The sequence below is a fragment of the Tachypleus tridentatus genome, unplaced genomic scaffold (genome assembly GCF_004210375.1).
Source record: "Tachypleus tridentatus isolate NWPU-2018 unplaced genomic scaffold, ASM421037v1 Hic_cluster_1, whole genome shotgun sequence".
Lineage (NCBI taxonomy): Eukaryota > Metazoa > Arthropoda > Merostomata > Xiphosura > Limulidae > Tachypleus > Tachypleus tridentatus.
Window position 1 is genome coordinate 12,500,945 of NW_027467777.1, and position 25,672 is coordinate 12,526,616.

Genomic DNA, 25,672 nt, shown 5'->3' on the forward strand with positions numbered 1-25,672 from the left:
TACTTCTTTTTGTGCTTTACGTTCTCTTCTATCCACCAGTAAACAGTGTTATTGATTTGTCTTGACGAACATTGTGTGGTTCGAGTATCACGTTACTAGTGTCACGTATAAACATCTCGAGCAGGACGTTTGCCCAACTCATCTGTTTTACCAGCAACGTATGATCGATCGTTGTGCCACCTGTTGGCATGCGAGAAACCAGCCCGGCATAAACTTCCCCACTAACCCACCAGGAGATTAGTGTGGGATTTTGGTTTTTCCCAGGAGTGTTAGATTTATTTGTGTGTGTCTGTCTAGTGGTTCTAGAGAAACAACAACAGGAAATATGTTCAGTGTAATCTCTCTGAATATTTACTTACACAGACAAGAAAACTGATGATATCTGTGTTGTATCTTACTGGTAGTTATCAAATTGTCTCTTCGGCATCAGTTATGGCAGATGTTCTTAGTATTTAGAGAGTAAATGTTGTTAGTATTAAATAATGTATTTTAACCAATATGTAACATTTTTATAGAAAAAGAGTGGCTGGTAGATTTACCAAAGTAAATGATGGAAACGCATACATTAAAAACACAATTAACAAACCTACAGGCGACATGTATGTTTACATAATATCACCAGTCATGACTTCTAATGACAAATCTACAGGCGACATGTATGTTTACATAATATCACCAGTCATGACTTCTAATGACAAACCTACAGGCGACACGTATGTTTACATAATATCACCAGTCATGACTTCTAATGACAAACCTACAGGCGACACGTATGTTTACATAATATCACCAGTCATGACTTCTAATGACAAATCTACAGGCGACACGTATGTTTACATAATATCACCAGTCATGACTTCTAATGACAAATCTACAGGCGACATGTATGTTTACATAATATCACCAGTCATGACTTCTAATGACAAACCTACAGGCGACACGTATGTTTACATAATATCACCAGTCATGACTTCTAATGACAAACCTACAGGCGACACGTATGTTTACATAATATCACCAGTCATGACTTCTAATGACAAATCTACAGGCGACACGTATGTTTACATAATATCACCAGTCATGACTTCTAATGACAAACCTACTGGCGACACGTATGTTTACATAATATCACCAGTCATGACTTCTAATGACAAACCTACAGGCGACACGTATGTTTACATAATATCACCAGTCATGACTTCTAATGACAAACCTACAGGCGACACGTATGTTTACATAATATCACCAGTCATGACTTCTAATGACAAACCTACAGGCGACACGTATGTTTACATAATATCACCAGTCATGACTTCTAATGACAAACCTACAGGCGACACGTATGTTTACATAATATCACCAGTCATGACTTCTAATGACAAACCTACAGGCGACACGTATGTTTACATAATATCACCAGTCATGACTTCTAATGACAAACCTACTGGCGACACGTATGTTTACATAATATCACCAGTCATGACTTCTAATGACAAACCTACAGGCGACACGTATGTTTACATAATATCACCAGTCATGACTTCTAATGACAAACCTACTGGCGACACGTATGTTTACATAATATCACCAGTCATGACTTCTAATGACAAACCTACTGGCGACACGTATGTTTACATAATATCACCAGTCATGACTTCTAATGACAAACCTACAGGCGACACGTATGTTTACATAATATCACCAGGCATGACTTCTAATGACAAACCTACAGGCGACACGTATGTTTACATAATATCACCAGTCATGACTTCTAATGACAAACCTACTGGCGACACGTATGTTTACATAATATCACCAGTCATGACTTCTAATGACAAACCTACAGGCGACACGTATGTTTACATAATATCACCAGTCATGACTTCTAATGACAAACCTACTGGCGACACGTATGTTTACATAATATCACCAGTCATGACTTCTAATGACAAACCTACAGGCGACACGTATGTTTACATAATATCACCAGTCATGACTTCTAATGACAAACCTACTGGCGACACGTATGTTTACATAATATCACCAGTCATGACTTCTAATGACAAACCTACTGGCGACATGTATGTTTACATAATATCACCAGTCATGACTTCTAATGACAAATCTACAGGCGACATGTATGTTTACATAATATCACCAGTCATGACTTCTAATGACAAACCTACAGGCGACACGTATGTTTACATAATATCACCAGTCATGACTTCTAATGACAAACCTACAGGCGACACGTATGTTTACATAATATCACCAGTCATGACTTCGAAAGGCCGTTCATGTAGACACACATGTTCTTACACGCCAAAATGCTTTCGTTACTCGAGGTGTCGTAATAACATCTTGTCTTACATGATTATTTATGAAAATTATTAGACATTTTCAAACTAAGTTAAAAACAAACTCCTTGCCACCATTACAAAATTCGCTGAAATTGAATGTGGTTAAAACGGAATTTCTGATTTTCATTTTGTATATCATTCAATCTTCATGAAGTTTCTAAGAAGGCAGGTCATAATGAGCCGTTTAAATAAGCCTGCCAATTAGGTTTGCTTTTAATATTTCCTGCGTGATAGCTTATTGATTACTTAATGTATTACATGAATGACGCACGTTTCGCTTGTTTGAATAACGTCACAGAGTTGACTTAATATGGAAAACGAAAGATTTACAGGCACATCGTATGTAGTTATGTGGATTGTGCCAATTTATCGAACTACAGAACTGAGTCTCCAACTGAAAAACAAGTTGTTAACTTGCAGTGAAGACATTTTCCATACACTGTTAACTCGTGACTCACGAACAATTTTCTGTTTATTACGTTAGACGTAGTTTAACGCAGAAGGTTCAGTTCGAAATTATTTAAATCATCCTAATTAATCAGTTACCGCCTGGGGCATCGTGTTTTCGAAGTGAAGTAATATTTAAACCAAAACGTCTCCAACTGTGGCCTCGTGGAAAACATTTGTGAAAGTACAAACAGACTATTTTAATACATCGAAAGACTTGTTTTGAATTCACAAACCTGACGATGACCGAAGACGGTTGAAACGTTGTTCGCTCCTTTGGATAAAAAAATTTTCTCGTCCCAAACCAGCCGATTTTACATATGTATTTTTTTCTACAAGTGGGTTTTCTCGTCATTACTGTTTATTTATTTATGTTCACTGTAGTTAAATGTTATTGATATAAATACACACTTCCCTATATCTCAACATAAAGTTCAAGCAATCCACTGCGTCTACACATACTTTCTTAACCAGACGTTCAATCCGACATAGTTTTATTGATGAAGACGATCCATAAAGCTATTATAGCCAGCATTTGTTGAGAACCAAGAATCTATTACAGTCAGTATTTGTGGAGAACCAAGAACCTATTATAGCCAGCATTTGTCGAGAACCAAGAACCTGGTATAGTCACCATTTATTGAAAACCAAGAATCTATTGCAGTCAGTATTTGTGGAGAACCAAGAACCTACTATAGGCAGCATTTGTCGAGAACCATGACTGCGCACGAAACTTATCTTTAACAATACAGTCATGACAAGATATAACTTATTTCTGACGAGTTTCCGATTTATTATGTTACATACGTTACGTATTACTATTTCAAACAGTTGGAAATTTGAATTTGAATATACAAACATAAAAACAATACAATTTATAATAACGGTCAGTACTAGTAGTTATTACAAATGATGATTTATATACAACAGTTTTACAAGTTTACAGACAATACTGAGTCTTATATCCGGTATAGAGCTGAATATTTTATTCATAACCCACGTCCACGATAAGCAAATTAATTCTGAGTTAATAATGTCACATCTCGCTTAAGGCTCGATTGACCTCATATCATTCATAAGTTCACTCCTTACAAAAGAAGAAAAAGTGTGAAGAACATCACTGAAGTTGAACATTCTGTAACGTTCAAAATCTGGAAAAGTTCCTAATATTCTGTGCTTTTTCGATTAATAAGCGTTAATTACAACTGTAGCTTCCTAGGCCTGTAGCGTACTGATTGTACCTGTCCTATTATATTCTCTCTGTCTCTAGGACGAGTCGGTTTTTATAAACCAATCACACGAGTTTCTAGAAATTTCAACAGTGATCTAGCGCATTTTCGTAAACAAGATTCTAACATTCAAGAATTCTCTACCAATTCCGATAACAGGCACAACATGCGCAATACACAGTCAAGAAAGCACGTAACATGCACACACAAAAAACTATACAGAAGCACTAAAATAAAGTTATAACGGTAATTTCCTGACAAATTTTTATCATCCACAGGTTATAAACTTAACCTAGTCTTTATCACTTCACAGGTTATATTTAACTAAATCTTGCTGTGTTAGGTAGAACGAAACCAACTTCTAATTGTATAACTACTGGTTTATTAAAAGCACGCCAATAGTCAATTCTATGTTATACTTTCTTTATCATTGGTAAGACGTTATGATCATACATGTTACTAGGTAACTAAAAGATTCAGGGTTTGAGTGCATAGGTGCGGGAAGTTTCAGCGTTTGATATCGATCATAGTTTTCTTATTTTGACTTTTCAGAACACGAACTGAGCATTTGGAACACTGTCGTATAGAATTGGGGCATTTACCTCACGTGTGTCTGAGTTGAGGTTAAAATATGAGAATTAATTTAAAAAATACAGTGAAAAGCTGTAATATTTAATATGTAAATTAAACTGATTGGATGATGTCATGTAATATTTAATATGTAAACTAAACTTATTGGATGATGTCAGTTTTATTCGATGTGATCTTTGCGTATCATCGTCCTTTCATGCAGTATAACGAAAACGTCACGTGATTAAAAATTAGTTATCACAATTCGTCAGTATTTTGAAAAACTGTTGAAAACGGTAAGATAAAGAGAGGATCAGCGCTGCCTGTGCACAAGAAGCTCACATATAGTTGAATGTCAGTTAATGGAGGTATCAACTGAAAACAAGTTCGGATGATGGATAACTAGTAGTTTATACAGTTGAAGAGAAAACCGAGGATTAAAATGAACCTGAACTTGTATTTAACACATTCTAACTTGAATCTTCCACTTGTATAGGTTAACAAATCCTATATATTCGTATATTGTAGTTTTGTTTTAGCCCTCTTTTTTGAGGGCCCGGCATGGCCAGGTGGGTTAAGCCCTCGACTTCTAATATGAAGGTCGCGGGTTCGAATCCCCGTCGCACCAAACATGCTCGCCCTTTCAGCCGTGGGGGCGTTATAATGTGACGGTCAATCCTACTATTCATTGGTAAAATAGTAGTCCAAGAGTTGGCGGTGGGTGGTGACGACTAGCTGCCTTCCCTCTAGTTTTACACTGCTAAATTAGAGACGGCTAGCGTAGATAACCCTCGAGTATTTTCGCGCGAAATTCAAAAACCCTCTTTCTTCTTGAGTGTAATATTAGGTACCGAATTGTTTCTCTTTTTGGCAAGAAAGTGAGGTGAAGATATTGCTGGTTTCCGTATTTGTATCCTACTTCAGGTTCCCGTATTTGTCTCCTACTTCATGTGAAATGCAGTATTCGTTCATGTGTTATATTTAATTTCAATATGAAATCTCTGTTCAGTAAAAGATAACTAATAAAGATAACTGAATTCTTTAGGTCGACTACACTTTTATCCGAAATCTTTTGGTTTACTACGCTGTAGAAAATGCCTAAATGTTCAGATCAACTGTGCTCTTATCCTACTAAAAGGGCTTTATATTTTGAAATCTACTACCTTCTTGTCCAAGTAGAGAGGCTTTTAATCTTTATACTACTCAGCACTGAATCTTCCTGGAATATTCTGGAAAATGGATAAATTTGAAAATTTCATTACCCAGGTCACAAAGGCAAAGTTTGAAGAGAAAAAATAAGTCTTTTCCATTTACTTTAGGCAAAAGCAACTGGGAAATAACACTTTCTGCCCAGGAACAACAAAAAGTAAAAATTGTGTTACATAATGTTATATACGATATAGTAGTGTTTCTGTTATATAATGTTATGTATGATATAGTAGAGTGTTTCTGTTATATAATGTTATGTATGATATAGTAGAGTGTTTCTGTTATATAATGTTATGTATGATATAGTAGAGTGTTTCTGTTATATAATGTTATGTATGATATAGTAGAGTGTTTCTGTTATATAATGTTATGTATGATATAGTAGAGTGTTTCTGTTATATAATGTTATGTATGATATAGTAGAGTGTTTCTGTTATATAATGTTATGTATGATATAGTAGAGTGTTTCTGTTACATAATGTTATGTATGATATAGTAGAGTGTTTCTGTTATATAATGTTATGTATGATATAGTAGTGTTTCTGTTACATAATGTTATGTATGATATAGTAGTGTTTCTGTTACATAATGTTATGTATGATATAGTAGAGTGTTTCTGTTATATAATGTTATGTTTGATATAGTACAGTGTTTCTGTTACATAATGTAATGTATGATATAGTAGTGTTTCTGTTACATAATGTTATGTATGATATAGTGGAGTGTTTCTGTTACATAATGTTATGTATGATATAGTAGTGTTTCTGTTACATAATGTTATGTATGATATAGTAGAGTGTTTCTGTTACATAATGTTATGTATGATATAGTAGAATGTTTGTTATATAATGTTATGTTTGATATAGTAGTGTTTCTGTTACATAATGTTATGTATGATATAATAGAGTGTTTCTGTTATATAATGTTATGTTTGATATAGTAGTGTTTCTGTTATATAATGTTATGTATGATATAGTACAGTGTTTCTGTTATATAATGTTATGTATGATATAGTAGTGTTTCTGTTATATAATGTTATGTTTGATATAGTAGTGTTTCTGTTAGACAATGTTATGTATGATATAGTAGAGTGTTTCTGTTATATAATGTTATGTATGATATAGTAGAGTGTTTCTGTTATATAATGTTATGTATGATATAGTAGAGTGTTTCTGTTATATAATGTTATGTATGATATAGTAGTGTTTCTGTTACATAATGTTATGTATGATATAGTAGAGTGTTTCTGTTATATAATGTTATGTATGATATAGTAGTGTTTCTGTTAGACAATGTTATGTATGATATAGTAGAGTGTTTCTGTTACATAATGTTATGTATGATATAGTAGAGTGTTTCTGTTACATAATGTTATGTATGATATAGTAGAGTGTTTCTGTTATATAATGTTATGTATGATATAGTAGTGTTTCTGTTACATAATGTTATGTATGATATAGTAGAGTGTTTCTGTTATATAATGTTATGTATGATATAGTAGTGTTTCTGTTATATAATGTTATGTATGATATAGTAGAGTGTTTCTGTTACATAATGTTATGTATGATATAGTAGAGTGTTTCTGTTATATAATGTTATGTATGATATAGTAGTGTTTCTGTTATATAATGTTATGTATGATATAGTAGAGTGTTTCTGTTACATAATGTTATGTATGATATAGTAGTGTTTCTGTTACATAATGTTATGTATGATATAGTAGAGTGTTTCTGTTATATAATGTTATATACGATATAGTAGTGTTTCTGTTATATAATGTTATGTATGATATAGTAGTGTTTCTGTTACATAATGTTATGTATGATATAGTAGAGTGTTTCTGTTATATAATGTTATGTATGATATAGTAGAGTGTTTCTGTTATATAATGTTATGTATGATATAGTAGTGTTTCTGTTATATAATGTTATGTATGATATAGTAGAGTGTTTCTGTTACATAACGTTATGTATGATATAGTAGAGTGTTTCTGTTATATAATGTTATGTATGATATAGTAGAGTGTTTCTGTTATATAATGTTATGTATGATATAGTAGTGTTTCTGTTACATAATGTTATGTATGATATAGTAGAGTGTTTCTGTTATATAATGTTATGTATGATATAGTAGTGTTTCTGTTAGACAATGTTATGTATGATATAGTAGAGTGTTTCTGTTACATAATGTTATGTATGATATAGTAGTGTTTCTGTTACATAATGTTATGTATGATATAGTAGAGTGTTTCTGTTATATAATGTTATGTTTGATATAGTAGAGTGTTTCTGTTACATAATGTAATGTATGATATAGTAGTGTTTCTGTTACATAATGTTATGTATGATATAGTGGAGTGTTTCTGTTACATAATGTTATGTATGATATAGTAGTGTTTCTGTTACATAATGTTATGTATGATATAGTAGAGTGTTTCTGTTACATAATGTTATGTATGATATAGTGGAGTGTTTCTGTTACATAATGTTATGTATGATATAGTAGTGTTTCTGTTACATAATGTTATGTATGATATAGTAGAGTGTTTCTGTTACATAATGTTATGTATGATATAGTAGAATGTTTGTTATATAATGTTATGTTTGATATAGTAGTGTTTCTGTTATATAATGTTATGTATGATATAGTAGTGTTTCTGTTATATAATGTTATGTTTGATATAGTAGTGTTTCTGTTAGACAATGTTATGTATGATATAGTAGAGTGTTTCTGTTATATAATGCTATGTATTATATAGTAGAGTGTTTCTGTTATATAACGTTATGTACGAGGGCTGTTGAAAAAATACGCGGACTGTTTGAATTGCGCGGCTCCAGTTGGTTCCAGGGGAATCCGTTTGGTGTCGCTAGATTCGCACAGATCAGCTGATTACGACCCCATTTCCCGATTGTAGATATCTTCATTTGTGTATTAGCTACGCGGTTTTAAGTGAAGTGCGATTTTTTTCGTTTGGCAGATTTCAGAATGAATGACCTGAAGGAGCAACGACTTGCTGTGAAATTTTGTGTTAAACTTGGTAAATCTGCGATTGAAACTTTTGCCATGCTTAACACGGCTTACTGTGATGTTGCTATGAATCGTACGGCATGTTTCAAGTGGCATGAACGTTTTAAGGATGGTCGACAGTCCATTGAAGATGATGAGCGTCCTGGGCGTCCTTCCACGTCAATTGACGACCCATATGTCGACAAAATCAACACCCTGGTGCGGGCAAATCGACGTCTGACTGTCAGGGAGCTTGCTGAAGAGTGTGGGATATCTGTTGGATCTTGTTACGAGATTTTGACCGAAAAATAGAAGATGCACCGCGTTGCTGCGAAATTCAGCCCTCAGAACTCGTGAGTTTTTGGCCAAACATTCGATCACTGTTCTTCCCCACCCCCCCTACTCACCTGACCTTGCTTTTTGCGATTTTTTCTTGTTCCCCAAACTCAAAAGACCCTTGAAAGGAAGAAGATTTGAGACGATTCCCGAGATTAAGGCAAATGCGACAAAGGAGCTGGAGGACATTACAAAAGAAGCGTACCAGGACTGTTTCAACAAGTGGAAACACCGTTGGGAAAAATGTGTGCGTTGGGGAGGAGAGTACTTTGAAGGGGTCCCAGACATGTACAGTACATTTTGTTTTATGACGTCTGTCCGCATATTTTTTGAACAGACCTCGTATGATATAGTAGAGTGTTAGAAGCTTCCACGCTATTCTTGTTCTTTTTTCCAGTTCACAGACTTGTTGTTGTGGTTACTGTTAAATATATTACAATACTCAATAATTAATTGTACATACAATTAAACTTCTATTGTTAAAAGACGCTCTGTATTTTCAACATCCTTAACGTTAAACTCAATGTAAATATTTAAAAAACAAGGTCATGTGACCGTTGGTTTACTGATGTAAACAAGATGTACTTACTTTCTGATGTTCATTCTTCTTCCAGACGGAATTATTTCTTTCTTTAATGTAATATTATCAGAGTACTCAACTAGAAATAGTAGAGAAACCACAGAAATAATGAAACACAGTAAAAAACTCAACATCTATAAGGAATGTGTAGTCGACAAGTAAAGTGGTTGTCGTGTGAGATACAGATTTTGCAATAATATAATTGACTATTTACTATTCGTGTCTAATTAATACGTCGAAGGGGTTTACATGTGGTACATAGGGCTTCCATATTCATATTGATAGATTAGAGAGGCATTTTGTACACACTTCACTTTATAGTATTACTTTACCGAAATGTTTCAGAACTAGCGGTGCTTACACCTCTCTTGTACGTTTCCCCAGACCAAGAGTGAAATGGACATTTACCTAGGAACAAATGAACCATTGAAAACAATGTCACAGAATCCTCGGCGAGAAAGTGTCTCTGAAGTAGATGAGTTTTCTGAGGAATATACCGAATTCCTACCGACAAATTGCTTTGACGTCGCAATGAACAGATTGTCTGCTCCAACTAGTCACGGGAAAAACAGGATTAGCTCCGAAATTCGAAGTGACCATCCGTCATATTACAGTCATTTCTATCACCGCCACCTATCAAACGAAGGTTCGAGTCCAAGCTTCGGTAGTGAGTTGTCTGATGATAAAATATTTCTCAAGCCCACTTTGTCTCACATTATGAAGTTGGACGACGAGAGTCCAGAATTCGTTTCTTGTTTATATAGAAATAAGATCTCTGACCTGGCTCAACTCTCCATTAAACAAGAAAACATGCACATATGGGCATCTCAGTTTTCTCCTGATGGCGTCACGAGCTCTATGCAAATGTGCATATCAACTCCAGTGACATCACTGGACACAATGACCACGAGATCGGAACGTGATATACAAACGTGCAGCTCTTCCGTGGATCCTTACTGTGCATTTCCTTCCCTTCCACCACATTCACACCAAGGTCGTCCATCGACAGAGAAGTACTCACTACGATCACCCCCACTGCCGTACGAAATTCTTACTCAGAGCTCTGACACTGATGTTCCACCAGTCATAATGAGCACGTGCTTTAACGGACGACAGAATCCGGACCTTGAAAAGAGACGAGTTCATCACTGTAATTACGGAGGTAAGTTGAGGTTTCAATACCCAGTCTAGTCTTACTAGTATATGTGGTAACTTTGGCTATGAATATAGTTCGTTTACATTTACTTTCTTTTCATGTTCATTTCTATACCTATCTATTTACCAACTTATTTGTCAATGTATAGTTTCAATAGTTTGTTTTCATGTTGATTTGCATATCTGATTACTTACCAACTTATTTGTCAATGTATAGTTTCAATAGTTTGTTTTCATGTTGATTTGCATATCTGATTACTTACCAACTTATTTGTCAATGTATAGTTTCAATAGTTTGTTTTCATGTTGATTTGCATATCTGATTACTTACCAACTTATTTGTCAATGTATAGTTTCAATAGTTTGTTTTCATGTTGATTTGCATATCTGATTACTTACCAACTTATTTGTCAATGTATAGTTTCAATAGTTTGTTTTCATGTTGGTTTGCATATCTGATTACTTACCAACTTATTTGTAAATGTATAGTTTCAATAGTTTGTTTTCATGTTGATTTGCATATCTGATTACTTACCAACTTATTTGTCAATGTATAGTTTCAATAGTTTGTTTTCATGTTGATTTGCATATCTGATTACTTACCAACTTATTTGTCAATGTATAGTTTCAATAGTTTGTTTTCATGTTGATTTGCATATCTGATTACTTACCAACTTATTTGTCAATGTATAGTTTCAATAGTTTGTTTTCATGTTGATTTGCATATCTGATTACTTACCAACTTATTTGTCAATGTATAGTTTCAATAGTTTGTTTTCATGTTGATTTGCATATCTGATTACTTACCAACTTATTTGTCAATGTATAGTTTCAATAGTTTGTTTTCATGTTGATTTGCATATCTGATTACTTACCAACTTATTTGTCAATGTATAGTTTCAATAGTTTGTTTTCATGTTGGTTTGCATATCTGATTACTTACCAACTTATTTGTAAATGTATAGTTTCAATAGTTTGTTTTCATGTTGATTTGCATATCTGATTACTTACCAACTTATTTGTCAATGTATAGTTTCAATAGTTTGTTTTCATGTTGATTTGCATATCTGATTACTTACCAACTTATTTGTCAATGTATAGTTTCAATAGTTTGTTTTCATGTTGATTTGCATATCTGATTACTTACCAACTTATTTGTCAATGTATAGTTTCAATAGTTTGTTTTCATGTTGATTTGCATATCTGATTACTTACCAACTTATTTGTCAATGTATAGTTTCAATAGTTTGTTTTCATGTTGATTTGCATATCTGATTACTTACCAACTTATTTGTCAATGTATAGTTTCAATAGTTTGTTTTCATGTTGATTTGCATATCTGATTACTTACCAACTTATTTGTCAATGTATAGTTTCAATAGTTTGTTTTCATGTTGGTTTGCATATCTGATTACTTACCAACTTATTTGTCAATGTATAGTTTCAATAGTTTGTTTTCATGTTGATTTGCATATCTGATTACTTACCAACTTATTTGTCAATGTATAGTTTCAATAGTTTGTTTTCATGTTGATTTGCATATCTGATTACTTACCAACTTATTTGTCAATGTATAGTTTCAATAGTTTGTTTTCATGTTGATTTGCATATCTGATTACTTACCAACTTATTTGTCAATGTATAGTTTCAATAGTTTGTTTTCATGTTGATTTGCATATCTGATTACTTACCAACTTATTTGTCAATGTATAGTTTCAATAGTTTGTTTTCATGTTGATTTGCATATCTGATTACTTACCAACTTATTTGTCAATGTATAGTTTCAATAGTTTGTTTTCATGTTGGTTTGCATATCTGATTACTTACCAACTTATTTGTAAATGTATAGTTTCAATAGTTTGTTTTCATGTTGATTTGCATATCTGATTACTTACCAACTTATTTGTCAATGTATAGTTTCAATAGTTTGTTTTCATGTTGATTTGCATATCTGATTACTTACCAACTTATTTGTCAATGTATAGTTTCAATAGTTTGTTTTCATGTTGATTTGCATATCTGATTACTTACCAACTTATTTGTCAATGTATAGTTTCAATAGTTTGTTTTCATGTTGATTTGCATATCTGATTACTTACCAACTTATTTGTCAATGTATAGTTTCAATAGTTTGTTTTCATGTTGATTTGCATATCTGATTACTTACCAACTTATTTGTCAATGTATAGTTTCAATAGTTTGTTTTCATGTTGATTTGCATATCTGATTACTTACCAACTTATTTGTCAATGTATAGTTTCAATAGTTTGTTTTCATGTTGATTTGCATATCTGATTACTTACCAACTTATTTGTCAATGTATAGTTTCAATAGTTTGTTTTCATGTTGATTTGCATATCTGATTACTTACCAACTTATTTGTCAATGTATAGTTTCAATAGTTTGTTTTCATGTTGATTTGCATATCTGATTACTTACCAACTTATTTGTCAATGTATAGTTTCAATAGTTTGTTTTCATGTTGATTTGCATATCTGATTACTTACCAACTTATTTGTCAATGTATAGTTTCAATAGTTTGTTTTCATGTTGATTTGCATATCTGATTACTTACCAACTTATTTGTCAATGTATAGTTTCAATAGTTTGTTTTCATGTTGATTTGTATATCTGATTACTTACCAATTTATTTGTCAATGTATAGTTTCAACAGTTTGTTTAAATATTAATTTGTATATCTGATTACTTACCAATTTATTTGTCAATGTATAGTTTCAACAGTTTGTTTAAATATTAATTTGCATATCTGATTACTTACCAACTTATTTGTCAATGTATAGTTTCAATAGTTTGTTTTCATGTTGATTTGCATATCTGATTACTTACCAACTTATTTGTCAATGTATAGTTTCAATAGTTTGTTTTCATGTTGATTTGCATATCTGATTACTTACCAACTTATTTGTCAATGTATAGTTTCAATAGTTTGTTTTCATGTTGATTTGCATATCTGATTACTTACCAACTTATTTGTCAATGTATAGTTTCAATAGTTTGTTTTCATGTTGATTTGCATATCTGATTACTTACCAACTTATTTGTCAATGTATAGTTTCAATAGTTTGTTTTCATGTTGATTTGCATATCTGATTACTTACCAACTTATTTGTCAATGTATAGTTTCAATAGTTTGTTTTCATGTTGATTTGCATATCTGATTACTTACCAACTTATTTGTCAATGTATAGTTTCAATAGTTTGTTTTCATGTTGATTTGCATATCTGATTACTTACCAACTTATTTGTCAATGTATAGTTTCAATAGTTTGTTTTCATGTTGATTTGTATATCTGATTACTTACCAATTTATTTGTCAATGTATAGTTTCAACAGTTTGTTTAAATATTAATTTGTATATCTGATTACTTACCAATTTATTTGTCAATGTATAGTTTCAACAGTTTGTTTAAATATTAATTTGTATATCTGATTACTTACCAACTTATTTGTTAATGTATAGTTTCAACAGTTTGTTTAAATATTAATTTGTATATCTATGTATTTACCAATTTATTTGTCAATGTATAGTTTCAACAGTTTGTTTAAATATTAATTTGTATATCTGATTACTTACCAATTTATTTGTCAAGGTATAGTTTCAACAGTTTGTTTAAATATTAATTTGTATATCTGATTACTTACCAACTTATTTGTTAATGTATAGTTTCAACAGTTTGTTTAAATATTAATTTGTATATCTGATTACTTACCAACTTATTTGTCAATGTATAGTTTCAACAGTTTGTTTAAATATTAATTTGTATATCTATGTATTTACCAGCTTGTTTTCCAGAGCATGGTTTCTACGATACACTCATCAGAATATCTTGTTTAGTTGTACAACCCTTGTCAGTAAGATCTCGTACAGATACACTAACTTATAGAATCGAACAATCTTGTAACAACAGATGACACTGTACAGCGAGACCACCTTGTACCAAGAGAGGACACTGTACAGTCAGACTACCTTGTAACAACAGATGACACTGTACAGCGAGACCACCTTGTACCAACAGAGGACACTGTACAGTCAGACTACCATTCAACAACAACTACATCGTACAGTCTGACTACCTTTTAACAACAACTACATTGTGCAAACAAACTACCTTGTATAAACAGAGTACACTGAACAGACAGAATACCCTTTACGTTCAGACTATATTGTACAAACAAACTATCTTGTACAGTTAGAGTATCTTGTAATGTCAGATTACATTCTATAGTCAGGCTAACCTGTAGAGACAGAATAGATTGTAGTGTCAGACTACCTTGAACTGATTACTGCATTGTACAGACAACCTTGTAACTTCAAACTACATTATATAGTCAGACTACTAGATTAAACTCTACATGTCATCATTTGAATATGCATTTATAGACATTATTTATAGAAATTATTTCACTGTTTTCTAATACTTGATATAGTTACTTGATATTATAGTATGTATTTACAGGATGTACCAAGGTGCACACCAAAATAAGCCATCTTTGATATTTTACTGTGTATTTACAGGTTGTACCAAGGTGCACACCAAAATAAGCCATCTTTGATATTTTACTATGTATTTACAGGTTGTTCCAAGGTGCACACCAAAATAAGCCATCTTTGATATTTTACTGTGTATTTACAGGTTGTTCCAAGGTGCACACCAAAATAAGCCATCTTTGATATTTTACTATGTATTTACAGGTTGTTCCAAGGTGCACACCAAAAGCAGCCATATTTGATATTTTACTGTGTATTTACAGGTTGTTCCAAGGTGCACACCAAAAGCAGCCATCTTTGATATTTTACTGTGTATTTACAGGTTGTACCAAGGTGCACACCAAAATAAGCCATCTTTGATATTTTACTATGTATTTACAGGTTGTTCCAAGGTGCACACCAAAATAAGCCATCTTTGATATTTTACCATGTATTTACAGGTTGTTCCAAGGTGCACACCAAAAGCAACCATATTTGATATTTTACTGTGTATATATAGGTTGTTCCAAGGTGCACACCAAAAGCAGCCATATTTGATATTTTACCATGTATTTACAGGTTGTTCCAAGGTGCACACCAAAATAAGCCATCTGATATTTTACTGTGTATTTACAGGTTGTTCCAAGGTGCACACCAAAAGCAGCCATCTTTGATATTTTACTGTGTATTTCCAGGTTGTACCAAGGTGCACACCAAAATAAGCCATCTGATATTTTACTGTGTATTTACAGGTTGTTCCAAGGTGCACACCAAAAGCAGCCATCTTTGATATTTTACTGTGTATTTCCAGGTTGTACCAAGGTGCACACCAAAAGCAGCCATCTTTGATATTTTACTGTGTATTTACAGGTTGTTCCAAGGTGCACACCAAAAGCAGCCATCTTTGATATTTTACTATGTATTTCTAGGTTGTACCAAGGTGCACACCAAAAGCAGCCATCTTTGATATTTTACTATGTATTTCTAGGTTGTACCAAGGTGCACACCAAAAGCAGCCATCTTTGATATTTTACTATGTATTTCTAGGTTGTACCAAGGTGCACACCAAAAGCAGCCATCTTTGATATTTTACTATGTATTTCTAGGTTGTTCCAAGGTATATACAAAAAGCAGCCATCTTTGATATTTTACTGTGTATTTTCAGGTTGTTCCAAGGTGTATACAAAAAGCAGCCATCTTTGATATTTTACTATGTATTTCTAGGTTGTTCCAAGGTGCACACCAAAAGCAACCATATTTGATATTTTACTATGTATTTCCAGGTTGTTCCAAGGTGCACACCAAAAGCAGCCATCTTTGATATTTTACTGTGTATTTACAGGTTGTTCCAAGGTGCACACCAAAATAAGCCATCTTTGATATTTTACTATGTATTTACAGGTTGTTCCAAGGTGCACACCAAAAGCAGCCATATTTGATATTTTACTGTGTATTTACAGGTTGTTCCAAGGTGCACACCAAAAGCAGCCATCTTTGATATTTTACTGTGTATTTACAGGTTGTACCAAGGTGCACACCAAAATAAGCCATCTTTGATATTTTACTATGTATTTACAGGTTGTTCCAAGGTGCACACCAAAATAAGCCATCTTTGATATTTTACCATGTATTTATTAGGTTGTTCCAAGGTGCACACCAAAAGCAACCATATTTGATATTTTACTGTGTATATATAGGTTGTTCCAAGGTGCACACCAAAAGCAGCCATATTTGATATTTTACCATGTATTTACAGGTTGTTCCAAGGTGCACACCAAAAGCAGCCATCTTTGATATTTTACTGTGTATTTCCAGGTTGTACCAAGGTGCACACCAAAATAAGCCATCTGATATTTTACTGTGTATTTACAGGTTGTTCCAAGGTGCACACCAAAAGCAGCCATCTTTGATATTTTACTGTGTATTTCCAGGTTGTACCAAGGTGCACACCAAAAGCAGCCATCTTTGATATTTTACTGTGTATTTACAGGTTGTTCCAAGGTGCACACCAAAAGCAGCCATCTTTGATATTTTACTATGTATTTCTAGGTTGTACCAAGGTGCACACCAAAAGCAGCCATCTTTGATATTTTACTATGTATTTCTAGGTTGTACCAAGGTGCACACCAAAAGCAGCCATCTTTGATATTTTACTATGTATTTCTAGGTTGTTCCAAGGTATATACAAAAAGCAGCCATCTTTGATATTTTACTGTGTATTTTCAGGTTGTTCCAAGGTGTATACAAAAAGCAGCCATCTTTGATATTTTACTATGTATTTCTAGGTTGTTCCAAGGTGCACACCAAAAGCAACCATATTTGATATTTTACTATGTATTTCCAGGTTGTACCAAGGTGCACACCAAAAGCAGCCATCTTTGATATTTTACTATGTATTTCTAGGTTGTTCCAAGGTGCACACCAAAAGCAACCATATTTGATATTTTACTATGTATTTCCAGGTTGTACCAAGGTGCACACCAAAAGCAGCCATCTTTGATATTTTACTATGTATTTCTAGGTTGTTCCAAGGTGCACACCAAAAGCAGCCATCTTTGATATTTTACTGTGTATTTCTAGGTTGTTCCAAGGTGCACACCAAAAGCAGCCATCTTTGATATTTTACTTTGTATTTCTAGGTTGTTCCAAGGTGCACACCAAAAGCAGCCATCTTTGATATTTTACTATGTATTTACAGGTTGTTCCAAGGTATATACAAAAAGCAGCCATCTTTGATATTTTACTATGTATTTCTAGGTTGTTCCAAGGTGCACACCAAAAGCAGCCATCTTTGATATTTTACTATGTATTTACAGGTTGTTCCAAGGTATATACAAAAAGCAGCCATCTTTGATATTTTACTATGTATTTCTAGGTTGTTCCAAGGTGCACACCAAAAGCAACCATATTTGATATTTTACTATGTATTTCCAGGTTGTACCAAGGTGCACACCAAAAGCAGCCATCTTTGATATTTTACTATGTATTTCTAGGTTGTTCCAAGGTGCACACCAAAAGCAACCATATTTGATATTTTACTATGTATTTCCAGGTTGTACCAAGGTGCACACCAAAAGCAGCCATCTTTGATATTTTACTATGTATTTCTAGGTTGTTCCAAGGTGCACACCAAAAGCAGCCATCTTTGATATTTTACTTTGTATTTCTAGGTTGTTCCAAGGTGCACACCAAAAGCAGCCATCTTTGATATTTTACTATGTATTTACAGGTTGTTCCAAGGTATATACAAAAAGCAGCCATCTTTGATATTTTACTATGTATTTCTAGGTTGTTCCAAAGTATATACAAAAAGCAGCCATCTTTGATATTTTACTATGTATTTCTAGGTTGTTCCAAGGTGCACACAGCCATCTTTGATATTTTACTGTGTATTTCTAGGTTGTTCCAAGGTGTATACAAAAAGCAGCCATCTGAAAGCTCATCAACGTATCCACACAGGTAAATCATCTTCATTAACTCAGTTCAAGTGATAAAGTTATTGTTGTGTAGATCAATGGAAAACAGCTACTGTAGTCTGTAAAAACACTACTCCAAAAAACTAAAAAACATATTGAACAGTTTACTGACTGTAGTGGTAATTACTGTAAAAACACTACTCCAAAAAACTAAAAAACATATTAAACAGTTTACTGACTGTAGTGGTAATTACTGTAAAAACACTATCCAAAAAACTAAAAAACATATTAAACAGTTTACTGACTGTAGTGGTAATTACTGTAAAAACACTACTCCAAAAAACTAAAAAACATATTAAACAGTTTACTGACTGTAGTGGTAATTACTGTAAAAACACTACTCCAAAAAACTAAAAAACATATTAAACAGTTTACTGACTGTAGTGGTAATTACTGTAAAAACACTACTCAAAAAACTAAAACATATTAAACAGTTTACTGACTGTAGTGGTAATTACTGTAAAAACACAACTCAAAACTAAAACACATATTAAACAGTTTACTGACTGTAGTGGTAATTACTGTAAAACACAACTCAAAAACTAAAAACATATTAAACAGTTTACTGACTGTAGTGGTAATTACTGTAAAACACTACTCAAAAACTAAAAACATATTAAACAGTTTACTGACTGTAGTGGTAATTACTGTAAAACACTACTCCAAAAACTAAAAACATATTAAACAGTTTACTGACTGTAGTGGTAATTACTGTAAAAACACTACTCCAAAAACTAAAAACATATTAAACAGTTTACTGACTGTAGTGGTAATTACTGTAAAACACTACTCAAAAACTAAAAAACATATTAAACAGTTTACTGACTGTAGTGGTAATTACTGTAAAACACAACTCAAAAAACTAAAAACATATTAAACAGTTTACTGACTGTAGTGGTAATTACTGTAAAAACACAACTCCAAAAAACTAAAAAACATATTGAACAGTTTACTCACTGTAGTGGTAATTACTGTAAAAACACTACTCCAAAAAACTAAAAAACACATTAAACAGTTTACTGACTGTAGTGGTAATTACTGTAAAAGTATTACAGATATCATACAAACATTGAAGATATTATACAGACTCAAGTGTCTACCAGTAATGACTTTACAGATATTATACAGCCTCAAGTGTCTACCAGTAATGACTTTACAGATATTATACAGCCTCAAGTGTCTACCACTAATGACTTTACAGATATTATACAGCCTCAAGTGTCTACCACTAATGACTTTACAGATATTATACAGCCTCAAGTGTCTACTACTAACTACAGTAAAGGCATTAAAGATATTATACTGTATAACACTGTAACTTGTAATATAATACAAACCTTATATACTGTATAACACTGTAACTTGTAATATAATACAAACCTTATATACTGTATAACACTGTAACTTGTAATATAATACAAACCTTATATACTGTATAACACTGTAACTTGTAATATAATACAAACCTTATATACTGTATAACACTGTAACTTGTAATATAATACAAACCTTATATACTGTATAACACTGTAACTTGTAATATAATACAAACCTTATATACTGTAGAAACTGTAACTTGTAATATAATACAAACCTTATATACTGTAGAAACTGTAACTTGTAATATAATACAAACCTTATATACTGTAGAAACTGTAACTTGTAATATAATACAAACCTTGCTTACTGTAGAAACTGTAACTTGTAATATAATACAAACCTTACTTACTGTAGAAACTGTAACTTGTAATATATGTACAAACCTTACTTACTGTAGAAACTGTAACTTGTAATATAATACAAACCTTACTTACTGTAGAAACTGTAACTTGTGATATAATACAAACCTTACTTACTGTAGAAACTGTGACTTGTAATATAATACAAACCTTGCTTACTGTGGAAACTGTGACTTGTGATATAATACAAACCTTACTTACTGTAGAAACTGTGACTTGTAATATAATACAAACCTTGCTTACTGTAGAAACTGTAACTTGTAATATAATACAAACCTTACTTACTGTAGAAACTGTAACTTGTAATATAATACAAACCTTACTTACTGTAGAAACTGTAACTTGTAATATAATACAAACCTTACTTACTGTAGAAACTGTAACTTGTGATATAATACAAACCTTACTTACTGTAGAAACTGTGACTTGTGATATAATACAAACCTTACTTACTGTAAAGAACTGTAACTTGTAATATAATACAAACCTTACTTACTGTAGAAACTGTAACTTGTAATATAATACAAACCTTACTTACTGTAGAAACTGTAACTTGTAATATAATACAAACCTTACTTACTGTAGAAACTGTAACTTGTAATATAATACAAACCTTACTTACTGTAGAAACTGTAACTTGTAATATAATACAAACCTTACTTACTGTAGAAACTGTAACTTGTAATATAATACAATCCTTACTTACTGTAGAAACTGTAACTTGTATTATAATGTAAACCTTACTTACTGTAGAAACTGTAAATTGTAATATAATGTAAACCTTACTTACTGTAGAAACTGTAACTTGTAATATAATGTAAACCTTACTTACTGTAGAAACTGTAACTTGTAATATAATGTAAACCTTACTTACTGTAGAAACTGTAACTTGTAATATAATACAAACCTTACTTACTGTAGAAACTGTAACTTGTAATATAATACAAACCTTACTTACTGTAGAAACTGTAACTTGTAATATAATGTAAACCTTACTTACTGTAGAAACTGTAACTTGTAATATAATACAAACCTTACTTACTGCAGAAACTGTAACTTGTAATATAATACAAACCTTACTTACTGTAGAAACTGTAACTTGTAATATAATACAAACCTTACTGTAGAAACTGTAACTTGTAATATAATACAAACCTTACTGTAGAAACTGTAACTTGTAATATAATGTAAACCTTACTGTAGAAACTGTAACTTGTAATATAATATAAACCTTGCTTACTGTAGAAACTGTAACTTGTATTATAATATAAACCTTGCTTACTGTAGAAACTGTAACTTGTAATATAATACAAACCTTACTTACTGTATAACACTAACTTGTAATATAATAGAAACCTTACTTACTGTATAACACTAACTTGTAATATAATAGAAACCTTACTTACTGTATAACACTAACTTGTAATATAATAGAAACCTTACTTACTGTATAACACTAACCATGAGATGATTTCTGTTTAACAATAAAAACACAATATTTATTTAAAGTAAAACAATAATTTTCATAATTAAATGTTAATAATTTCAGTACTAAGTAAATAACCAGATAAACTATAACTTTATTGGGATTGTATTTATACTCCAATTTCTATTATATTTGTACCTTTAATTTGTATTGTATTTATCAATCTTAAAATGTTCAATAAATAATGCATTCTGGGACACAGTCTGTGGAAGTACATGTACGGCTTTTGTTTTATGACCTATCGGTCTGAAAAAAAACAGATGTAAAACACTGCCTGAAGATAGCAGTTTATCTGTTTTAAATTTTGATATAATGAGCTTGAAAATAACAGTTTATGTGTTTAGTCCAACTAATCCGTAAAATATGAGCAAAAAACGTTTATATCTGTTCTTTTGAATATTAAATTGTGTCACTTTACATAATTGAAGATAAATCGCATTTAATAATCGCTATATGGCAATACGGTTCATGGTGAAGAAAATCTCTACAGCCTGGTAATATTTTGGTTTCATATTCTTTCAAAACAGTCATCTACGTATTACGTTGTGTTACTTTGGAACGACATATTTTTGGGAAAAGTAAGAACTTCGTAAATACACTGAGATATACAGCAGTTAAAGCCGCTGGCGTGAAAGTATAATTCGTTTCTAAAAACAGTGAGCCTGTTTTAATAAGGAAAGCTCTTTGAACGATCTCTTATTTTACAATTATTCACTTATCGTTTTCTAAAATGGCTTTCCTTTCCAATTCGGCCATACAATCCGAACTTAGAGCAGGATTTTATGACTGAGTCAGTTTTCTAAAGCGGACGTTATTTTACAACATATGTCACTAAGTCGTGCTAACAGCGCTTCTTTTAACAAAAGCCGCCTCCTAACGGTTTACAGAGTAAACATTGGCTTAAAGGTAGTAAATCAAAGCTGGTTGTACCTACCACTACATACAACTGTGAAGCTGTACTGCACGTGTGTAACGAACAAAGTTCAGGCCAAGGTCAGTAGCTTTAACACAATGTGGACGTTTTAGTCAGTAAGTATATTGTATAGCTTTGAAAGTGTCAGTCAACAAGACCTTCACCTGACGTGTGAGTTGGTGATTGGACAACAACGTTATCGGCTTATTGACAGAGTTACTGTTTCAACACAGCACAGAAATACTAAGCAATTTGGAAATAGTAAATATATGACTTGAAGAGAGAAGGTTGATGTTTAAAATTGTTAATAACATCAGATCAGAAGAACCATTAATGAACTTTAATGTCTGTGGAGTTACTACGTTAAAAGCAGGGTTTCGATATCCGTGGTGTATGTACTCTATGCTTTACTACAAACAAATAAATCAAGTCTGATTGGTCACATAAAACACCAGCTTAAAGGGATGGGTTTCAGATATCGACTTTAAGTGGTCACACATAATACTGCAATTTTTCTGACCATCTAACTCAAGAGCTAACTTATCTGTAGACGATCGTAATTTCAGGTCAACTGCCCACAACTGCAGGAACAGTCATTCGTGTGACAGTACATATCGATTACACAAAGAACCTCGCCTTACATTATAATCTGTCTCTGCCTTCTTGCTAGAATATTCATAAACTGCTTATTGCCCTATTGTTATGGACATTCACAAGTTGCTTATTTTGATCATTCGTGAGAAACTGAAACGTAATTTGTTTTAAAACTACTAATTTATTAGTGCATGTTAAATAAGAGGCTTAATGTTTTCCGATGTAGACAAATACGTTGATTAACTTCCTAATGCATGCTACTTGTGATATACATACATGTATTTGTTTTATTCAGGAGAAAAGCCCTATACATGTCACTGGCCGGAGTGTCAGTGGCGATTCGCTCGGTCGGACGAACTTACTCGCCACTACAGGAAACACACTGGAGCCAAGCCGTTCAAGTGCAATGTGTGTGAACGATCTTTCGCTCGGTCGGACCACTTAGCTCTACACATGAAGCGACATCTACCGAAAGTAAAATGAACTGTAGCTGGATTCATTGAAGAATTCAACTATGCAAGCATGGGATGCCAGAAACATGTGAACTGAACTGTGAAAGACTAAGACACAGAAATTAGCGTAGTGTTTACAGGTACTTTTATGGTTTATCGTATAAGAGATAAAATAAACTGGCTCTTGTGTCTACCGTTTAAACCGTAACACATCGCAATACGTTTAATGATTTTAAGACACCTTCCAGTCATAGCGTGATGATAACACAGGATAAACCATTCCCAGAATTACAGCTTTTAATACTGTCCTATCTTCTAGTCACAATGTGATGATAACACAAGATAAACCATTCCCAGAATTACAGTTGTTAATACTGTCCTATCTTCTAGTCACAATGTGATGACAACACAAGATAAACCATTCCCAGAATTACAGTTGTTAATACTGTCCTATCTTCTAGTCACAATGTGATGATAACACAAGATAAACCATTCCCAGAATTACAGTTGTTAATACTGTCCTATCTTCTAGTCACAATGTGATGATAACACAAGATAAACCATTCCCAGAATTACAGTTGTTAATACTCTCCTATCTTCTAGTCACAATGTGATGATAACACAAGACAAACCATTCCCTGAATTACAGTTGTTAATACTGTCCTATCTTTTGTCACAATGTGATAATAACACAAGATAAACCATTCCCAGAATTACAGTTGTTAATACTGTCCTATCTTCTAGTCACAATGTGATGACAACACAAGATAAACCATTCACAGAATTACAGTTGTTAATACTGTCCTATCTTCTAGTCACAATGTGATGATAACACAAGATAAACCATTCCCAGAATTACAGTTGTTAATACTGTCCTATCTTCTAGTCACAATGTGATGATAACACAAGATAAACCATTCCCAGAATTACAGTTGTTAATACTCTCCTATCTTCTAGTCATATTATGTTTAAATGAATGCGAACTTCAAAGCTATTAATTGAGTGAAAAACACCTTTAACTAGAAGTACAATTTAACAACTGTAACTTGTATTGTACTAACACTTACACCACAGAGTTAGAAACATATCTGTTTCATAAACACACTGATTCATGGTATTGTACTAACACTGAAGTCTTTCACCATGTTTTATTTTATATAAAACTAATGCTGTTTTTTCCAGTACCAAAATCAAAGTTATCCAATGTTTGAGAAACACGGACATGTTGTTGTCATTTATATAAGTTTATTTCAGTTATACACACAATTCCAATAACATTTTTTTGCAATTTTCTTTTCCATCTTCCATATTTGTATATAATGCCTAACATGTAATGAAAGTTGAAGTATCTTTAACTGGTGTAGCAAGACGTGTATCTTGTTCTTTATAAATTGATTCTAGAGAACATTCGAAGGACATATTTTCAGTGGATTAGATTCTCATAATGTATATAAAAAATCCACTAACATCTATATCCTTTGTTTTAGTTTACATGTTCACACATTTGATCTCCCACTTTGTTAACAAACCAACCTATTAAAACATCCCACTTTTTAATCTCTCTTTCTACAGTAACACACCACACCATACTCCTTCCTTCTACAGCAACACACCACACCATACTCCTTCCT

At 32.5% G+C, this 25,672-nt stretch overlaps 1 protein-coding gene and 1 long non-coding RNA gene across 4 annotated transcripts in view; one reads left to right on the forward strand and one right to left on the reverse strand.

The window, feature by feature from the left end:
- Positions 1-24,249, forward strand: part of LOC143241659 (uncharacterized) — a 28,417-nt gene extending 4,168 nt beyond the window's left edge. The window contains exons 2-4 of one of the 3 annotated variants that reach the window (XM_076484877.1): positions 10,122-10,899; positions 18,781-18,840; positions 23,885-24,249. In XM_076484877.1, the coding sequence (XP_076340992.1) occupies positions 10,122-10,899; positions 18,781-18,840; positions 23,885-24,072 (1,026 nt within the window). In that variant the 3' untranslated portion in view covers positions 24,073-24,249. Of the gene's footprint in view, positions 1-10,082; positions 10,900-16,546; positions 16,600-18,780; positions 18,841-23,884 lie in introns of those variants that run through there. The other 2 variants (XM_076484878.1, XM_076484879.1) reach the window with 2 other exon arrangements.
- LOC143241660 (uncharacterized) lies at positions 4,493-10,086 on the reverse strand. The gene is made up of 2 exons (XR_013022249.1): positions 9,747-10,086; positions 4,493-5,835 (listed from the first exon to the last, which is right to left on the reverse strand). It is a non-coding gene; the product is annotated as an uncharacterized LOC143241660 (long non-coding RNA).
- Positions 24,250-25,672: the final 1,423 nt, after the last annotated feature.